This window comes from Sinocyclocheilus grahami, unplaced genomic scaffold, assembly GCF_001515645.1.
Source record: "Sinocyclocheilus grahami isolate Dianchi unplaced genomic scaffold, SAMN03320097.WGS_v1.1 scaffold206.1, whole genome shotgun sequence".
In the NCBI taxonomy this organism is placed as follows: Eukaryota; Metazoa; Chordata; class Actinopteri; order Cypriniformes; family Cyprinidae; genus Sinocyclocheilus; species Sinocyclocheilus grahami.
The window spans coordinates 77,562-98,891 of record NW_015505385.1 but is presented as its reverse complement, the minus strand read 5'-3'; the positions used below and the strand labels follow the sequence as shown (position 1 = coordinate 98,891).

Sequence of the window (21,330 nt, the reverse complement as noted above, 5' to 3'; positions counted from 1 at the left end):
ACCTTATCCACTTTATTCTTGTAGCAGCACAAAAGAAGATTGTTGAGGAAGTAAAGAAGGTTCAGCCCATGCCCGCTGTGGTAAATGAACAAGTGGTCCGGTCCAAGGCAGGATCCCCTTTGCTTCGGTTTCAAAGTTTAACCGTCCCGCCCATGGAAACCCCTAGTAATTTGTCCACTAGTGACTTCCCAGTTCTTGGTACTATGCTGTCCAAAGCTGGGGAGAAGAAGTTGAAGGAGGGAAGGGGGCCTCTCTTCAATGAGTCCTACTACAGCCAAGTGAGAGAGGTCCATGGTGCTAACATGAGGGCAGCAGAAGCCTTGCTGGAAGATGAAGACAACATTGGGAGACGGAGAAAGGCCATGAGCTCAAAGGATGTGAACTGTTTGGTAGAGGACGTCATGAGAGCCCTTGCAGCCGAAGGAGAGCTTGTCACCATCGAGAGGGTCTGTGTCTTGTAAAATAACAAACCAGAACAAGTTTTTGCTCATCACAATGTCAAAATATCTCAATTTTATTTTGTGTTATTATGAAGGTGGTCAGCAGAGTTTGTTCACTTCTACAAGTGTCCAACTTGTTGAAAGATATGAATATCGACGCTCGTCGGCATCTGCCTGCAGTGCAGGAACTTCAGCGCAGCATCAAGGAGATCAATATGTATATTGAGGTACATGGTCTCGAACAACCTCCTGGTGTAGGTTTATGATCTGATTGACAGGTTTGATATGGTGTCTTGACATCACAAACTTGTGTTTCTTTCTAAATCAGTCAGTGGAAGCAGTTTCCTCTATATGCACGCTTTACGAATTGGGACAGGCTTTGGCCAACCTGAAGAACAAGAAACGCTTTGAAGAACTCCATCTGGGCCCTCTATGCAAGATCCCTCTTATTCACCGAATGTTCAGAATAGATGCCAATACTAAAGATGATGATGTACATCAGATTGCGACAGTGGATATTCTTAGGGTGAGTCTGGTTGGGACTGGCTGCGTATTTGGGAGGAGTACATCCACTTTGACATGACTCACTCTCACTCATTGAATGTTATGGTTTTCTGCTTGTTTTAGAGTCTCCGAATGTTCAGGAGAAAAAGCAAGACGCCTAGAGTTGACCTTGCTGACTTCTTGAAGCACCTTGCAGACCAGTACAGCTGTGAGTCACCGTATGAACTTGGCATCAGAATCCAGAGTCTTGGGTTGCCTATTTCGGTAAGACCCCTCTTTCAGAAGAGTATGATTCAGTATTGAAGGTTCGGTCCTCAAAGCACTGAAAATACACCCTTAAACAGTTTCCCAAAACTCTGGAAGATGGAGATGCGACCAATGACCTTATTGGTTACCAATGGTCAAGGGTAGCCAACCCTGCTCCTGAAGGGCTACCATCCTACAAAGTTTAGCTCCAAATTTAATCAAGTACCTGAACCAGCTAATCAAGGTGGATTACTTGAACATTACAGGCAGGTGAGTTGGAGCAGGGTTATATCTGAAGTCTGCAGGAAGGTAGGCCTTCAGGAACAGAATTGGCTCCCCCTGCACTAGGGAAAATCACACAACTCTGCTCCACACTCTTACCCCTTTTTCACTGACATGGTTCACGTTCCTGTGCCAATCCTGGCTCTCAGCCAGTTCTCCGCTGAGTGAACTGGGCCTTGGGATCGGGAGAGGTCCCCAAACCAGGACTCGAACTTGGGACGCCCGAAGCGCAGCGGCACTATATGTCAGTGCACTGCCCACGAGACGATAGGCGCCAGTTTGCTAGGTTGTCCGATTGAAACCTGCATTAGACATTACTTTGCATATTACTTTTTTCCTTTTGTGAGCTCTCTAAACAGTGCACGTTTCCTCCAACTGACATTTTGCATGTTTTTACGATGTTCTCCCTAGAGATTTTAGCACAACAATTAGGAAATCACAAATTATTCACAAATGTGCTGCTTTTCTCTGCCCCTTCCCCCTACATCACTAGTTCTGGGGTTCCAGTCCATCAAATTTTTAGGGCTGAAGTTAAACCGATCTTTCCGGCCCAGAACTTTCTTTTCTGCAGTGGAAATAGACACTGGCCAGGAACCAGAACCATGTATGTGGAAAAGGGGTACCGAACCGTGATGAGCAAAGTGATACAAACCATAAAAAGCTCAAGTGCTGTTGAATTAAATGCCATGGAATGAGCAACCAATCAATTTTGAGGACCAGAACTAACTGCTTTATAATTCCATGCATGCTAAATCCAGCAACCATATTAAACATACTTTACTGCATTGTTCTCTTGTTTTTCCACATATTGTGTTCTTAGACGTTGAATAAGGCATCTGCTGCTGAGTTTTGCCACATGGACAGAGCCAGAGAAGCCATTCAGAAGGAGATTCAGGAGGAGGTGGATGCCAAAATGTTTAAGATCAAGAAGAGCCTGCTGGATCCAGCCCAAGGACCTGTGATCTTCTCCCAGATTGGCAACTCTGAGCTGAGGAAAAAATATGTAAATATGACCGCCGCGGATGCAGTCATGGAAGTCTTCATCAATTCTGAAAGTGTCTTCAGTAAGAGTATGACAAAGGTAAGCAACTTAGAGGCAATGTCGGGAGGATCCTTATCTAGTCTGTTCAAAACAAGCTCACCCATTTTAACAGTTTGCAGACTGGTTTTTCTTGTGGTTTGATGTTTGATGTGTTTTAATTGCAATGGAAACGCCTACGTGACTGCTTTTCATGGGTGGCTACTTGCTTAGTATGATCAATAGTAATGTTTTTAGTTTTTTTTTTGAGTAGCAGTGCTTGATAAGGAAATCATCTCTTATTACTACTGATCATACTTTAGGGCTAGAAGTTTTTTCAAAACAGTGTTGTAGTACTTTAGACTAGACAAACCAAACTTTAGTCTGAGTTTCAGTAAAGACAGTACAAGTCTTAAGGTCTAACTGATTCATAGTGTAAATATGCTTTCCTTTGTGGTAATTAAAGACCGGTTTTGCATCAGTGTCATGTGAAACTTACGATACCACTGAGCAGAGTCTAAGTCAAGATGACTTGATGAAAAGACAACGAACATGAAAGTAGGTTTTGGGTTTGAACTCGAGATGGACTCGAGATTTAGTACTACAACACTGATGACTAACCTGGGCTGCGTTTCTCAAAAGCCTTGTAAGCCAAGTTGATCGTAGAGACCATTGGTGGCAATGGGTCTACAATCTACTTGGAGTTATGATGCTTTTGGGAAACGCAGCCCTGATTAGTAAACATGCAGGGGCAAAGCTACAAAAATTGCAACCACCCTAAGATATAGATTTGCATAGGCAAACACAAAGCCGTTTTGGTGCATTTAGTTTAGAAGAGCTTTTATGTCATGAGTGTGCTGATGATGCTAAATAACTTTCCCTTGCTGGACATGAGCATTTCTCTTTCTAAAACAAGGTTGGGTGCCCATTTATAATTATCCCTAATGAGATTTTTAAAGGGATAGTTCACCCCAAAAGAAAGTTCTTGTGGTGTCCACCAGAGTGTGTTTTACCATGTTGTTTTCAATTGGCGCTCGTCACCAGCTGTCCAATTACAGTAGAAGAAAAACGGGACAAATATCACACCAACCAACCGTCACTTGTAAAACTAATGAACTGCAATGGAGGAGAATTTAATATTGCTTGTTTCCAATTATTAATGGTCTGTACCAGATGAAATCCCGGACTACCACCAATATTGATATGAAAAAGAACCATTGCTTTCGCCATGCATCTGTCACATTACATCCGATATTCTTTTTCATAGCGATCTTATCATTCAGCTGGCTGAAAATGCTTTGGTGGAAACGCAACCTTGCTCTTTCTCATGTTGTTCTAAACCCATATTACATACATTTTACTTCATAACACAAAAGGAGAATTTTTCACTTGGTCTCTGCAATTACTGGAACTGGGACTAAAGCTTTCTGTAGCTTTCGAGCTTCAAAAAGTATATGAATGATGATAGGATTTATATTTTTGGGTGAACTGTTCCTTTAAATAGTGTCTCTCTTATTTCATTCGTTCTTGGTAATTGCAGTGGTAATTCCTTCTAGCTGTTTAAGGATGTAAACGGGTGGCAGATGAGAGTAGGAGAGGGATCATCCGCTCACTTTATTAATGAGATGTCATGGTCATCATCTGCTAATCCCACCCAGAAATGTGTCTCCCAATACTTGCATCATTAGTCCTTATGTTGCTCCTGCACTCACTGTTTTCACTGACCTTTCCTTCTTTATTCACTTTGAGGGATTAGCATGTGATTGGGTCATTTCTGGTGGTGCACGTCCATGAATATGATCATGCCACTTCTGCTCTGGTTTGATGAATTGAATCCGACTGAGAATATTGAATGAATGTTCATAATGTATTCGTTTTCAACAGTTCTTTCATAACTCTTCTGGAAGCAACTGATTGTGTTTTTTTTGTGCCCTCAGACTATTCAGACGTTCCTGTTATGTGTAAACAGAGACCGGCTCGCTAGAGCCTTATTCCAGCTTGCTATATGCTGTGGCTCCTTGGACGCCCCTCAGGACCTGGTAGCTAAAGAAAAACCACAGAAAAAAGCAGAGGCAAAGAAAACTACAGAAGAGAGAGCCACAGAGATGCTCCCTACTGAAGGTGTCAACTTTTTAACATCATTAGTTATCTGAATCTCCTCTTTTAGTTTTCGCACCATCCACAGTATGACCCCAAAAGGACAGTATGATGACATTTACAGACAAAAATCGCAAGTGATTTTTCTCATTTCTGGAAAGCCTATTAAAATATATAAATGAATACATTATAATGTATTAATTTATGTATTTGAATGTAATTTATGCATGGACTTTTACATAATTTGATAATTTATACATGCTCTAAAAAAATGATTTAAAAAAATATATATATTTAACATAGCTTTTAGTTAAGATAATAACTTTCCATGGACCTTTTGTTCTAAAACAGAATATTATTAAAAATATTTAAGAACAAAAGGTCCATAGAAAGTTATTTAAACTATAAGCAATGTTAGATATAAAATAAATTAAAGTAACATTATAAAATAATTAGATTTTTTAAAGAACAAAAACTACATATAGAAATAGTTTTAAGTAGAAAAAAAATTTAATATGAAACAATTCTAATCACAAATTACTATTATTAAATGTAATTTTTTTACAAAAAAAAAAAGGTTCGTAGAGAGATGATTTTAACCAGTAAAAGTGTTAAATGAATAAAAAGTTAAAATGATTAAAATGAGCGTTTTTTTGTTTTTGTTTTGATGAACAAAATGTCAATATAGAGATATTGATACTAGGGCTATCAATGTAACTTGCTCATTTTTTAATTTTGAATTTATAAAAAAAATTAAATGCAATTAAATTTTTAATGTATTTGTACGTTTTATTTTTTAAAATGTGTTAAATGAATGCATTTAATCTGTCACATGAATAGATTTTTTTTGTATGAATACACGAATAGAAATTTTTATAATATTACTTTTTGTAATAATGTAGGTTTTTTTGCCATCTTTAGTGGGGGGCTTTTTTTAGCAGTTTTTGTTGATATATATGATTTAATTGCAGTTAATGTGATGAATTAATCAGCATATTCTAAAAAATATTACAATAATATTTTAGTCAATTGATAGTCAATTAAAAGTTGTCACACGCTTTGAATTTTATTGTGATAAGTTGCTTGCAGTTGCTTTGTTCTTGATGTAAATCTGTCTTTTTTCCATGTTCAAATTTCCACACTTAAACCCATATACATTATTGCCTGTTGTGGAAAATTTCATCTCTGAGCTGTTCTCATGTGGTGATTTTTTTTGCGTAGCTGACGTGAAGAGCTTTTTTCAAGAGTGTGTCACTAATTTCAAGAGCACACCTACTCTGGCCCACCTTCGCACTCTGGAAAAGAGGATCGCAGAGAAATTCAAGTTTAAAGACTTCAGCCAGCTGCAGCAAGGAACCTTCCTTGATTTCATTTTCAACAACAAAAAGGTGTGCATTTCTACTTGTGTGAGGTTTCTCATGGCGCGTGTCTGTCATAGCGTAACTGGTCTTGGTCTTGGCGCAGGTCCTGCAGGAGGCAGCAGGGGGCGCCGTCTCCATCGACAGCCAGGATCCTGGAATGAATGGCTTCAGACCTTGCAGACAAGATGTGTTTGAGTTCATCAATCAGTGCGGGGAGGGAGATGACAGCAGAGTGAGTTTTGAGTTTTTTTGTCATGTAAACGTCAGAATAACTGCAGTAATATTTCCAGATGAACACTTACTGCACTGAAGCAGCTCAGCTTTACTTGATTCTCCATCAATCATGTTTTAGAGTCTCAAATCTGATCCTCAGGATCTTTTGAGGAGCGTTTGTTTCCAGAAGCTTTACTTTCACTGTTCCTCAGCGGAGGAATGATCTTCACAAGCCTCCAGAACATCTCACGTCTTCAGTTCATCTCGCAATCATCATTGGATTGCATTGCATTATATGTTTGGATCGTTTCAATTTAAAAACATATTAATGGAGATATATAGAGTACTGACTGATTTATATTATTTTAAGTACCTGCTATTCTGTTATGAAGATCTCATTGATTCACAAGCATCAGAATTTCATCATATAAATATAAGCATCTTCACCAAATTGCATATTTTTGCTCATTTTGAATAAAGTTGAGCTGTTTTTCCTCCTCATTCTCAGTAAATCAGACTATATGAGCCAAACAAATCATCAAACACAAATGCAAACTTTAATTTTTTTTTTTTTTTTTTGAAGATTTTGTGTAAAGGTTCAATAAACTGTTCTATCTAAAGAAAAATGGATTGTGATTTCATATGTCAGGCTTTACAGGGTTAAACGGGATAATTACAGCAAAAGTACAGTTACTGTTCATATGGGAATGAAACATGTCTGTTTTTGTTCTGGATCAGCTGCCGTTCATCGAAGCCGCTCTGAGGAATCATTACCAGATCAGGGATAGCCGAGAGCTCGGTCACGGGCCCCTCAGTTTTCTTGTCAATTGCACGCAGAAGCAAAAGGGACTAAGCGGAGACGCTGTCACTAGTGTGGTACGCTACGAGTGTCCTCTGCTGCCCATGGGTTCAGGGTAAGACAGTTCAAGTCTCTACTTTTCATCAAGTACTCAGCTGTCTCTCTGCACAACTCTGTGAGCTGTAAATAGACAGCTGTAAAACTAGTTCAGAGCAAAGCCCGGTTTCCAGGGTTTAGTTGGGGATTTTAAAGCCATCTGAATCCAGCATGTTGGTGTTTTTCTCCCACCCCCAGCCAAATTACCTACTGTCATGTGCCCAAATCCACACTTCTGAGTTTACAAGAAATCGATTCAAAATTCACTATTTAAATCCTTTTTGACTACCGCCGGACACTGTACGGTAACGGTTGCACTTCACTGTAATTTGCATGCATGATTAAAAAAAATTTTTTTTTGAGGGGGTGGCTGTTTTTCCTTCTAGGCAAAATGTTAAATATAAAAAATAAATGAAAATTAAAATATTTAAAAAATAAAACTAGTATAACAATTTACAAAAAAAATTTTAAGAACAAAAGGTCCATAGAGAAGTATTGTTTTAACAAGGGCTATCAATATAACATTAATTTAGTATGTTTTATTTAAAAGAAAAAGCTATGTGTTCAAAAATGAATGCATTTAATCTGCCACCTGAATAGAAACCTTTTGCAGAGTAATGTCGTATATATTATTTCTAAGCTTTTGATATGTGATTTAATTGCAGTCAATGTGATTAATTAATCGGCATATTATGAGAAATTTACAAGAAACGTCTTTCAAAAACATGTCTTTATAAGCGTCTTGCCAAGCCCAACCATTGAACAGTGCTGTATATGTGTATATAGCATTTAGTGTGTGTATATATATCATATAAAGATAAATTAAAATCTAAATATTTAAAAAAAAAAAAATAAAGAAATCTAATAATTACTTTTTTTTTTTTTTTTTTTTACACGCACACAAATTCTGTCTCGTATCTAAACCTTTGTTTGGTAGTGTAGCTGGAGAAGTGATGAACACACGCATGTTGTTTGGCTGGAGACTCGTGATTGTGTGTGTTTGATCTCAGGGAGTGTGTGGTGGACTCCGTGGGTTTGCTGGGCGAGGTGAGCCGTGATCAGGCGCGGGCGAGTTTGCTGTCGGCTCCTCTGCTGCAGGATCTGGAGGAATGGAGTCAGTGGCAGCTGGTGTTTCAGCCCAACCACGGCCCTCTCAAAGACTTCATCGACAAGTACTGTGGTGCGTCACCTTGCCAGAAGCGTGTTTCATAAAGAAATAAATGAACATTCAAACTGTGATCTAGGGGTGTGCAATGCTCCTATGATGTTTTAACTGTGTGGAAGCTGACGTGGTGTCAAAAAACAATCTAAAACGCACCATGATGGTGGACATTTTCACCGTGTGACGTAGCCTACTAGAATGATATCACATTTCAATATACGGGAATTTTCTTATATTTCCATGCGATATAGTTAAGCAATATCACACGAGGAAAGAGTGCTGTTAGTATTGATTTTATACAACTTTTCAATAAACAAGAAGCTCATTGTGTGTTAGATTTTAGACACAATATATATATTTTTTTCGCCAAAGAAAATATTTCCAAACAAAGTCACAACTCTGAGCAACACACAGCGGGGTTTCGTTCCCAACTCAGTGATCCATTCATAAAGACAGTCACTGAAGGAATCGGATATCACACGAGGAAAGAGTGCTGTTAGTATTGATTTTATACAACTTTTCAATAAACAAGAAGCTCATTGTGTGTTAGATTTTAGACACAATATATATTTTTTTTTTCGCCAAAGAAAATATTTCCAAACAAAGTCACAACTCTGAGCAACACACAGCGGGGTTTCGTTCCCAACTCAGTGATCCATTCATAAAGACAGTCACTGAAGGAATCGGCCACTTAAACAAATGGTTTGAGTGAATGATGCAATGACTCACTCATTAATACAGTGATTTGCCACCACCTGCTGGCGGTTTTTTGTTCATATTTAAAGTATCGTTTCCTATTAAAATAATTATTTCATGTATTTCAATATTCAAAATATTATTTTTAAAACATTAATCGAATAGCATTATTTATGCAGTTGTAATTGCAATACTAAATGCTGCTTTAGATCACTTCCGCAGTGCAACAATGGATTTTGTCAAGACTGATTTAAGTATAGTTTCTTGTTATTCTACTCGGGGTTATTATACTAAAACAAACACCATTAAAAAAATTCTTTACTTGAAATAAAATAAAAATATATACTAATTTGTTGTTATATTTTCTGTAAGGAAATATTTCTTATTTTGTTTACCTTGATGCTCTAATTAACTAAAACTGAAATGAAAATAAAAATGCGTAAAAGCTATATAGACATATAGAGATAAACATGACAAAATTGAAGACAAAATATAAAAATAAAAACAAATTCATTATAATAATAAAACCTGTAGTAGTATCTCAGTGGTACTAAAAATAATATTGATTCTAATTGAATTTATTGATTAGATATAAGAATTTGACTGATTTATACATCTAATAAAATTAGAAAAAATTGCCCTTATAAAGGTAAAAATGCCCATGGAAATTATTTTAAGGTGTCAAATATCGCCATGTAAAGTAAAAAAAAAAAAAAAAGTTTAGTTAAACAATTTCTGTCTCTGCTGTGAATTAACCATCGCACAGAATATAAAAAAAATATAACAAGCTTGTCCACAACAGGCCTAAACCAGCACGAAAACACATACATTTTTTTTGCAGAAGACTTCTGATTCTCACTGCAGTCTTCATGTGTGCAGGTAAGACGGAGCTGCTGGCTCTCGAGGTTTCTCCCGGCGTCCTGCTGCGGGTCACCGCTGTCACGGGGGACAAACACTTCTCAGAGGCGACACAGGCTCTGGACCCCGTCGGCACCGCCGGACACTTGCTCTCCATTGTGGTGGCTTATGGGATCCCAAACACGCCCACAGCGCTCCTGGCCAATCACATGGAGAGCGCGCTGAATGTAGCAGTCGCACAGGAAGGTAGGAGGTTTTCTTCGTCATGCTTTACTCACTGTCCGTCACACTTTGTCCTGAAACAGTTTGTTTATCTGACTTTGCTCCGTCCATGAACACAGATGATACTGCTCCTACAGGGTTTCCATGGCTCCGTAAAAAGTCTTAAATTCAGGCGATTTGTGGGTCTTAAAACGTCTTGATTCGCCCTTCCACACATTAAGGCCTAAAGAGCTCTTAAATCAGAGCAGGAAGTCTTAAATTCATAAAGTTATAGTTAAAAAGTTAAATGTTCATACACTGCAAAAAATAATGTCTTTGTCAGCACTTTTTCTTGCTTTCCAGTACAAAATTCTAAACATCGAGATACATTTATTTGAGATGCAAAATTAAGATATGAAGTCTTGTTTTTGGAAATTGAACATAATTGAGTGTGTTTATCTTAAAAAAAAAAGCACAAAAACTTTGAAATATGTGACCCTGGACCACAGAACCAGTCATAAGGATCAGTTTTTTTGAAATTGAGATTCATTGATGTATGGTTTGTTAGGATCGGACACTATTTGGCCGAGATACAACTATTTGAAAATCTGGAATCTGAGGGTGCAAAAAAAATCCAAAAATTGAGAAAATCATCTTTAAAGTTGTCCAAATTAAGTCCTTAGCAATGCAAATTACTAATCAACAATTAAGTTTTGATATATTTACGGTAGGAAATTTACAAACTATCTTCATGGAACATGATCTTTACTTAATATCCTAATGATTTTTGGCATAAAAGAAAAATGTATAATTGTGACCCATACTATGTATTGTTGGCTATTGCTACAAATATCCCCCAGCGACTTAACACTGCTTTTGTGCTGCAGGGTCACAAATATTAGATCTTGTTTTCCCTTTGAATTAAGTTGATTAGACTAAGCTGATATTTGTCTCAGAAAACAAGACTTCTTGTGTCATTTTTGATGTCGTCTCGATTTAAGAATAGTGCTGTCAAATCGATTAATTGCATCCAAAATAAAAGTTTGTGTTTACATTCTTAAATATATAGATGTATGTGTTTATATATATATATATATATATATATATATACACACACACACACATATATATATATATATATATGTATATATATATATACACACACACACAGTACACATGCATATATTATGTAAACACAAACTTTTATTTCGGGTGCGATTAATCGGTTTGACAGCACTATTTATGAATAGTTAAGCTGCCTTGTGTGTGTGTGTGTGTGTGTGTGTGTGTGTGTAAAATTAATAAAAAATGGGTAATGTTGCTAATACAACTCATTTTGTGCTCCCTAGACATTTACATTTTGAGAACTTATTGCGTTCCCTTCAATTTTTTCCTTACATTTTCTGTAGCTGGTCTTAAAGTCGTAAATTTGCCTTCATAAAACTTGCAGAAACGCTGGTTTGATCAAATTTAAAGCCATCTTAAGTAGTCTTCAATAGTATAACAAAAGTTATAATTTTCATTTTAAGAGGTCTTAATTTGGAGAACGGAAAAACACGGTTGATGCGATACAGATATGTGATTATTAAACTTTAAAAGGCTGAGATTCAATTAAACACGTTTCAAACAGGATCGCACTTTCAGAGTAGGTAGCAGTCAGTGAATGCCTCATTTATGCCTAACGGTTGCTTATGATGCACCTTTGAACTGACAATGTTTATGCTATGCTTTTTCTCTTATAATAGGTTGTAAATGCTTGTAAGATGCATATTTTACGTCTCATCTTTTTGAATGAGCAGCTGGAAGTAATAAAACAGACATTTAAAAATAAGAGTCCTGGCGTATTTTGGGCTTATTTACGATTAAAAGTCCCTTGTTATGCATAAAATCTTTTTTCCTGTCTATTACTGGTATTTTGGTTAGACGGTAAACAATATCTGGCATTTAAATCAAGGTAAACTCTCTTTCACATATATTTTCTCTCTGGGTCGCTCTGTCACAGGAAGGAAAGACTAAGAATATTATTTACATTCTGTATATAGATTTTATTGATACTGGCACGGTCGTTTTATTGCCTTTCTTTAAACACATTATCGGATGAGTAAAATTCAATATTGATGGATCTCTAATTTTGTGTGTATTGATATATGCGAGCATAAACCAATTTCAATACATAAGTAAATATTGAATAAACATGGCTTGAGTATACCTAGTACTAAATCAAGGAGTTTATAATTGTTTTTATTTTGAGAATAGATATGACCTGGTTGTTTATATAAGATGTTGAATTGGTCACTTAAATCTAACTCATATTTATTCAGAGAAGAGAAACCAGTTTGTGATTTGTGTAAAAATTTCTTGAGTGTAAAACATATTTCAATAGAATGTCCAGTTTTGATATTAATGATATTAGACAGTGTTTTTATTCAGAAGATATAATAATGGACATTTTAAAAAGGCTTCTCCTGGAATAATTGTAATAATTGTATGTTTTTTTTTTAATCATACATTTAAATTGAAATATTAAACTTAATTGTTATTATTACTATTGTTGTTTTAAGTGTATATTTATATTTGTATGTACACTAGTAACATTTGAAGTGGATCAAAACCTTTTGAACTTTTTTGATCCACTTCAAATGTTTACTACTATATTTTATTTGTATGTTTTTAAGACAAATTGCCATGAATATAATCATTGCTGCTGATATGGCAACAAACAAACAAATAAAAAATAGATGAATATAAATGAAATATTTTTATTTTGAGACTGTATGAGTTTGTTCTCTAACCGCATGATTTATTAGTTTTATCTCTGTAGACCTTAAAGATCTTAAAGTCTTAATTTAGATTTGAAAGTCTCTGCAGAAAGCCTGATTAATGAATGTGATCTCATGTTTGTGTTCTGTGTTTGAAACAGAGATAAGGCCCGGCGAGGATGGATACTCGTACGGCGGTGTGGCTCGGTTTGTGCTTGAATGTGTTGCGCTGATGCCTACGAGAATCTGCAAGGAACTCCTGCAGCAGGTACCGACCGTCTTCAGATCCCTCTCATTAAACACTGAAGGCAGCAGCTTTCATCAGACTAACAGCTCGACTCGTGCGGGAGAGATCAGTAGTGTTCGTCAAATATTACATTTTCCCATCATTACTGTGACACCAGGAAAGTCGAGTCTGAGATGTGGGTGGGTACCAAAGGCTCTCGGTGTGAATTAAAGGCCTGTATCTAGGTTGTTGTCATGACGACCGTTGCCGAGTGTCATTCTTCGTGGGTTAGAGGTTCATTCTCCTGTCACATCATTAGTGTCGAACGCCTCTGGTGCTGCTGCTTCAGTCGGATCATGACACAAACACGTGCACGAAGTGCTGAGAGAGGTCACATCTTACTTTCCCCGCTGGATATTTGCTTTATGATTAGCGATAGACTCTATTATTGCACAGGCCAGTTAATCAGCTGATATATTTTCGAGATCAGTGGATATTTATGATTGGATGAGTCTCGTTCGAGCTGCTGTATTCGCACACCTGAATGCATCAAATGTTATGTTGCTCGGCTATAAATGAGCTAAAGTGGCAAATCAAATCGAATAAAAAAAGAGAGATATACTTGTAATTTTCAGATTAAAAATGATAATTACTTTTAACAGTATACCCAATTCGTACACGAAATAAATAACAAACAGAAATGTATAATAAGCGTTTAAAAAAATATATAAATAAATTAGATATAGAATATTATAAAATAAAAATGTATATTTAAATTAAAAAAATAAAATAAAATAAATAGGCATGTGTTATATAAATATACATCATTATTAAAAATTTTTTATTATATATTTAAATAAATAAATGAATAAATAATAAAAAAAAATATATAACATAGAATTTTATAAAGGGATCGTTATTTATAAATGTCATCATTTACTCATGCTTGTTGGAAGAATTGTTTATTCAGATTTTATTAAGATTATATTAAGAGATTTAATTGGTTGTTAAACCTTAAAAAATATATGTAAATATTTATAATGAAACATAAGTTTCTGTTCCTCTGTTGAAAATCTGTTCCACCAAAAGTTTTATTAAAAATATTTTATAAATAAAAAAAAAATATATATATAAATGTGGATATAAATAAAAATATATATACACTTTTTTTTTTTTTTTTTTTTAGAAAAGAACTGAGTAAATATTAATAAGTATTTATTTATAAGGCGATTTTCCTGTCTCATAGTCTAATTTGCTGTCATTAAATTGTTTGTATTTTCATTATATCAGGCCATTATAAACACCCATATTGGCAGAGCACTAATGATGATCTGATTCTCTAGTCAGCATTGGGATGTGTGTTTTATGCTTTGGCGATTCTGATGACGCTGTGCAGGTGTTTTTGGAGCCGCTGTCTAAAGTGCTCGGTCAGACCAGATCGAAAACACTGCTGCTGGACGCTGCACGTTCACACACACGCTACCTGAACAAACTGCATCAGATGGGGCTCCTGCTGGGAATCACCGAGTGGAGGAGCCACTTCAACGACAAAGTGCTTCTGCCAGCTCCTCCTCAACTGCCTTCAGAGATCAAGAAGGTTTGGGTTCCCTTCTAGTCTGTTTGAGCACAACAGTGTTTCCAACTGGATTTTGAAAGCACCAAAATTGGGCTTAATGATGAGCATTTAAACGTTTGGTACCTTTACAAATGCATGCTTTTAAACGTTTCCAAAAGGATACGATATACAGTAACAGTCTTCTCATCTCATTTCAAGAACAAATAATCGAAATAAAACTTATATTGAGAAGTGACAAAGGAGAAGGTTTTCTTTCAGAATAGAAGTTTGATTGTTTACAATGCTTGAAAAATTGAAAATGAAGGCGTCCATAAATATCAGTATTGTAATTTTACAGTTACATTAATGTAAAATAAAATATAATATTATTCTTAATAAATACTCCTTTTAAAATAATTTTTACAGTTAGACAATACAGTACTAATATTTCAAATTTAGTTTTTATTAATTTTAATATTTTAATTAGTGGTAAATAATATTATATTGTTATTATTTATTTTTCATAGCCATATATATATACTTTTTTCCCTGCATCATGCAGACCTAATTTCAAGTCATAAATGATATTCTTCAGACAATGCAAAAGCAATGCAACACATATATGTCCATATTTATAGTTTGTTTATCAAACACCTGGCAATCTGTGCAGTTTGTGGTGGAGGACTCCATGAGTGACATGTCTTCAGTGTTGAGTCAGAATGAGCTGGATAATGAGGAGGAAACCGAGCTCAGCACTTCCTCCAGCAGCCCCAGAAGAGACCATCAGCAGGGTGAGACTGCCCACTTTTTGATGTTTTTGTCTTTTCTTGTGCATGATTGTTTTATTACACTTTGACATTCAGTTAATTATAATGTTTGTAATATTTCATAAATGGTGTGATGAAGTCACATGATAAACCTGGAGCTGTTAAATCAAGTCTGAATGTCTGTTGTTTAATTCTTAGGTTCAGTAAGAGAACAGAAAGTGGTCATGATTTTGGTGCAAAAAAAACAGTAAAATTGAAATAAAATAATAATAATTTTCTTTTAATGTGTAGAAAAAAATGTCTGAAAACTAACTAAAAGAACAATAAAAATAGTGACTAAAAATTTATGGAAAAATATGGTAAGAATTAAAATAAAACAAAGAAAAAGGATAAAGATGTGTAGAAGAATATGGGTTAAAAATAAAATTAAAAAGCTAAAGTGATAAAAATTTAGAAAAGTATGGCTTGAAATAAAACAATAAAAATAGAGATAAAATGTTTAGAAAAATATGGCTTAAAAATTTAATAAAAGCAATAAAAAAATGTATTGATAAAAATGTTGAAAATTGCATCATGAAATAAAAATTGTGATAAAAACAGGTAGAAAAATGTGGGATAATGACATGAAAGAACAGAAAAAAATGTGTAAAAATATGGCTTAAAAATTAAATCAAATAAGCACTGTATTCTGAAAGCATTGTGTCTTCTTTTAGACGATGGTGATGGTGGTGATGATGATGATGATGAAGAGGAGCAGATGTACGAGCTGGTGTCTGAACACATTGAAGAGACGGACAGCAGTGAGGACGAGGACAGAGAAAACTCAACGACTGCTGATCATCCAGATGAAGAAGTGAACGCCGAGCTGGATCAGCACCGAGCCGTCATAGAGGACATCAGGTTCATTCAGCCCTTAGTTTACACACTCTTTCAGAATTTAGCTGGGTGCTAATGCTGTTGCTGCTGATGCTGTAGGAAAACGGAGTTCGGCATCGGCGTGGAGCTGAACGAGGAAGGCCAGAACCTGATGAGGAAGCAGCAGGCGAGACTGGGCCGCAGTCTGGAGCGGCTCTCCACTGAACTCTACAGCAAAGACACACACTTCGTGCTGGAGCTCATTCAGGTCAGCAGCAACCTTTGAAAAATTCTTAGCGGATCATTCAAATCTGCAGTTGCCATGTTTAGGTTAGAAACCGCTCACAACCAGTCTTTTCAACTACACAGTATTATTTCTGTCTTATTACAGTCATTCATATTATCACAGAAATACTGGAATGAAAGTTTATGATGTTGATGTCTATGGTAGAGCAAATCACCTTTTGAACTGGCGCTTTAAGTAATGTTTGTTTCGATTACAGCGTTTCGTCACTAGGTGTTAACAAGTGAAAAAATTTATTTGTCGCAGAATCATTCATTCAAGAGATTCGTTCATAAACGCTGATTCATCCAGTAATGAAACAAGTGATGTATTTATGAGTGAGTCATTGAATCATTCATTCAAACCACTTTTTCATCATTTTAAAATAAAAAATTGGTACATATATATATTAGGGCTGCAAGTTTAAAGCGTTAACGTAAATAATTAGTTAAGAAAAAATAACCAGATTAAAATATTTTAACGCAGTTAACGCACTGGGCCCGCCCCCAGACCTGTATGTACAGTGTGTATATATATATATATATATATATACAACAACACGTAGGCTACAGGGGTATTTTTGCACCAATATCTTGAATTTTAGGGCCTAAAATATTAGGGCCCATATATATATATATATATATATATAAGGCCCTAAAATTCAAGATATTGGTGCAAAAATACCCCTGTAGCCTATGTGTTGTTGTCTCATATTTCTATCATACAATAAGCGATATCACACGAGCAGGGAGAGCAGTATTACACTAGTGATGATTTTGTCCCGAATATCACGAGTTTAAATGTGGTTAATACAACAGTTCAGTAAATATGAAGTTGATGTTGTGTTCTATTTTAAACACAATTATTATGTTTTTCTCCATTTTGCAAAGAATATAATTACCTTTAAAGCCATAGCAGAATTGTTGCTGGTCTCCGAGCAAAACAGAGGTGTTTAGTTTCTGAATGAATCTGCGTTTTGAACGAATCGTGTGAATCAATGATTCAAAGACTCATTCATAAGAGAGCCGTTTACTTCATTCCTGAATGAATCAGCCATTTGAACGAATGATTCATAAAGACATTTACCGCCACCTGCTGGCAGATTAGTTTCTTATTTAGAGTATAATTTAATTAAATAATAATAATAATAATAATTATCTTCTTTTATGTTCCATAGGCCATTGTGGCCTAAATGTTTATGTGTAATAAATTGTATGTTGAATCAAATGAAAAGATTTCTTTTTAAAGCTACAGTTTGTAATGTCTACTTGATACTTTCTCATTTAACACAAAAATAGCTTTAAATAATCTTTTGTGGGTATTTTCAGTCAAATTTATTTTGCGATTAATTAGATCGAAACATCATGTAATTAATTCGATTAAACATTTTAATCGACTGACAGCCCTAATAAATATACATATATATATACACACGCACATATATATATATTTATATATATTAGTGCTGTCAATCGATTAATCGCGATTAATTGCATCCAAAATAAAAGTTTTTGTTTACAAAATATATGTGTGTACTGTGTATATTTATTATGTATATAAAAATACAGTATATATTTTGAAAATGTTTATATGTATATTTGCATTTATGTAATTTATATTTAAAATATAAACAACATTTCTCTTAAATATATATGTGCATGTGTGTGTATTCATATATATACCTAATAAATATACACAGTACACACACATATATATATTACGTAAACAAAAACTTTTATTTTGGATGCGACTAATTGCGATTAGTCATTTGGCAGCACTAATATTTATATATTTATATAAATGCCTAATAATTCATTCAAAACAATGAAACACTTTTAAATAGACTGCAGCAATTAATATTTTGTCACGCACATTATTTTGTTTAGTTCAGAGTCGTGGGAGAATCGTGATCTCTATTTGAGACGTAAAAAAACAGCGATTCTCAGTTTATCCAGAATCGTGCAGCGCTTACTGAAGCTGATGTTTGTGTGTGCAGAACGCTGATGATAACTGCTATCCTGACGGCCGAGAGCAGCCGGCGCTGGCCTTTGTGGTGGAGAAGGACTGCATCGTCATCCTAAACAACGAGTGTGGGTTTGAGGAGAACAACGTCCGTGCTATCTGTGACGTGGGCCGGAGCACCAAAGGAAAACACAAATATGGCTACATCGGTACTTTAATTATGTGCTGTTTTGTTATCCATGTGTGGTTGTGCTAAAATGTCTTGGGAACTATTTTGTCCAAAACCTGTTTCGTTCACATTCCACAAACCACAGTCGAAGTGCGTTTGCGGTAGGGCTGCACAAAATATCGCAATAAAATCACAAATGTACAGATTATGATCTGCATATCACGATTTTAAGAAGTTGCAAAATAATAACAATAACAGAATAGACTGGCACACGACTGTTACTTCAGTGCATATCAGTGCTATTTTAGTATTAATTATATTATAGTTTTTATTCATATTTTGAATAAGTATTTTTATTTTTTCTATTTCATTTTAAAGTTTAAGTAATTTTGTTGCATGTTTTTGTATTTTGTTTTCCATTTTTTTTATTAATTATTATTATTTTAGTTAGTTGTTTTTGTACATTTAGTTAAACTAAATGCAAATGAGAAATGTTGTCTTGTCAACAAGCTGAAAACTAGCTTATTATTAATTTTTTATATTTAATTTGTTTCAGTAAAAAAAAAATTTTGTTTAACATTTTTTTTTTTTTTTATGGTTTTAGTTTGTTATAGCTATAATAAACCTGGTGCTTATGCGCCAATGATTGTATTAATTGGCTAAAGATCATGAAACAATCATGTATGTTGGTAAGTTTTTAAACACATTTATAGATCAATTAAATTGCACTCTTTAATATCATGTGGCCACAATTTGTAAACACTGTCCTAATATCAGTACTGAAAGACTGTTATTATTGTTACCTAAAATGTAAAAAAAATTAATAAATATATAAGTGAAATAAAAATTTATAAAAACTATATAGACATTTAAAAAAAAAATATATATATATAATTAAATTATAAAATTGTCAAAACCACTACTATAACTAAAATGGAAATGGAAAATATAAAAGGTAATTCAAAATATTAATGAAAACTATAATAGTATATTTTTTGTGCTTTATCAGCACGCTAAAAGTCTGTCATAGTGATTGATGCATGTATTAATGAAATAAGAGTCCCTCCTTTTGAAATCAGCTCACTGGTCTCAGCTGACCAGAAGAGACCGATCTAAATGAACAATGTCTGTGGTGTTTTACACACAACTCTGCACTTTGTTTTGTTATACAGGTCAAAAGGGCATTGGCTTTAAATCGGTTTTTAAAGTCACCGACTGTCCTGAGATCCACTCCAATGGTTTCCACATCCGATTTGACAAGAACAGCGGCCCCATGGGATACATCTTGCCTCACTGGGTCGAGCAGGAGCGGCCAGGGAGCGCTGGCGCCAGAGAGATCGCAGAGCAGAGGTTAAACAAACCCACGAGATTCATAGACAGGGCTTAGCCTAAACCAGGATTAGGCCATAGTTCAATCGGGACATTTAAGTAATTTTTATAAACATGCCTTAGAAAAAAGCATTACTGGTGCACATCTTAAGACAGAACAAAGGCACTGACATGTTTTAAGATCAGTCAGTGCACGTTTCTTTCAGCTGAAACAGCTCAGATTTACATTTTAGTCTAGGACTAGGCTTAAGCCTGGTCTGTGAAACCGAGGGTTAGAGTTCTCACTCTGCCAGAACACTTTTACTGTCAATATTACATCTACTTTCTCTAGTAATAACTGTAACTTATGCATAATTACTTGCAACTAACCTTAAACCGACCTCCAAATAGTAAGTACATGTAGTTAATTAATATTGCTCAGTACTTAAATGTATAATTGCACTGTAACAAGGACACCATAAAACAGTGCAACTAAAAAAAACGTTCTAATTTTCAATATATTTTAATGTATCTATTTGTTTAATTAATTAAATTATGTAATTTTTTAATGTATTTAATATTTATTAAATTTGTAATATTATTAAAATATTTTAATTTTATTTTTATTATTTTATTTAGGGATTTTATTTCATGTGTGCTGTTTTGGTTTGCAACCTGCTTAAAGCTACTAAAGTTCAGACATCACAGTTGCCTTTTTGCTTGCGTCGTTGTTATGAAACGGCTCTTTGCTGTCTATTTTTATTCTAGATGGGCTACAAAGATCCACCTGCCCCTGCGCTCCGAGAGCTACCAGACTAAAAACCTCTTCCATGACGTTCATCCCTCGCTCCTGCTCTTCCTCCATCGCCTTCGCTCCATCACCATCTTTAATGAGGTGAAGACCTGCTTCATGCATCACCACCCAAAAACAGCTCCTCCTATTAACCCTAGAAAGCCTGCTGTATTATATTTGAAACTGTTAAAGCTGTCACACACGATCTACTCCATGCCTTCTGTCGTCTGATTGATATTTGAAAGCTTTTAGTGTAATTGTACAAACGTCCAGCTTCAGCTGCTGCTTCACGTGTCTTTTCTCTGTCAAATCTTTACTGATTTTTATCAGGTAAACGTCAGAATACCTGTAGTAATATTTCCAGATGAACACTTATTTGATGAATTACTTGATTCTCCATCAATCAGAAAAATCAGTGCGTCTGAAATCTGGAACATTGATTTGTTCATCTCTCAATCATCATTGGATTGCATTGCATTATGTTTGATCTCATCTTACTAGACATATTATTGGAGATATAGAGTACTGACTGATTTATATAATTTTACCTAAGTATCTGCTATACTATAATAAAGATCTTATTGATTCACAAGCATCAGAATTTAATCGTATAAATATCAGCATCTGCACCAAATTGCATATTTGTGCTCAATATGAGTCTCTGAATAAAACTGAGCTCA

The 21,330-nt window shown here is 35.0% G+C and overlaps 1 protein-coding gene across 1 annotated transcript in view; it reads left to right on the top strand.

Annotated features, from left to right (window-relative positions):
• LOC107595630 (uncharacterized) overlaps window positions 1-21,330 on the top strand; it is a 67,264-nt gene that overhangs the window by 6,360 nt on the left and 39,574 nt on the right. Inside the window, exons 7-25 of the mRNA XM_016286103.1 lie at window positions 25-446; window positions 536-667; window positions 769-966; window positions 1,068-1,208; window positions 2,293-2,553; window positions 4,428-4,611; window positions 5,809-5,975; window positions 6,052-6,180; window positions 6,900-7,075; window positions 8,067-8,236; window positions 9,794-10,018; window positions 12,894-13,000; window positions 14,355-14,555; window positions 15,184-15,304; window positions 15,994-16,180; window positions 16,256-16,403; window positions 18,415-18,589; window positions 19,722-19,899; window positions 20,626-20,752. Of these exons, the coding sequence (XP_016141589.1) occupies window positions 25-446; window positions 536-667; window positions 769-966; window positions 1,068-1,208; window positions 2,293-2,553; window positions 4,428-4,611; window positions 5,809-5,975; window positions 6,052-6,180; window positions 6,900-7,075; window positions 8,067-8,236; window positions 9,794-10,018; window positions 12,894-13,000; window positions 14,355-14,555; window positions 15,184-15,304; window positions 15,994-16,180; window positions 16,256-16,403; window positions 18,415-18,589; window positions 19,722-19,899; window positions 20,626-20,752 (3,449 nt within the window). The remainder of the gene's footprint in view (window positions 1-24; window positions 447-535; window positions 668-768; window positions 967-1,067; window positions 1,209-2,292; window positions 2,554-4,427; window positions 4,612-5,808; window positions 5,976-6,051; window positions 6,181-6,899; window positions 7,076-8,066; window positions 8,237-9,793; window positions 10,019-12,893; window positions 13,001-14,354; window positions 14,556-15,183; window positions 15,305-15,993; window positions 16,181-16,255; window positions 16,404-18,414; window positions 18,590-19,721; window positions 19,900-20,625; window positions 20,753-21,330) is intronic.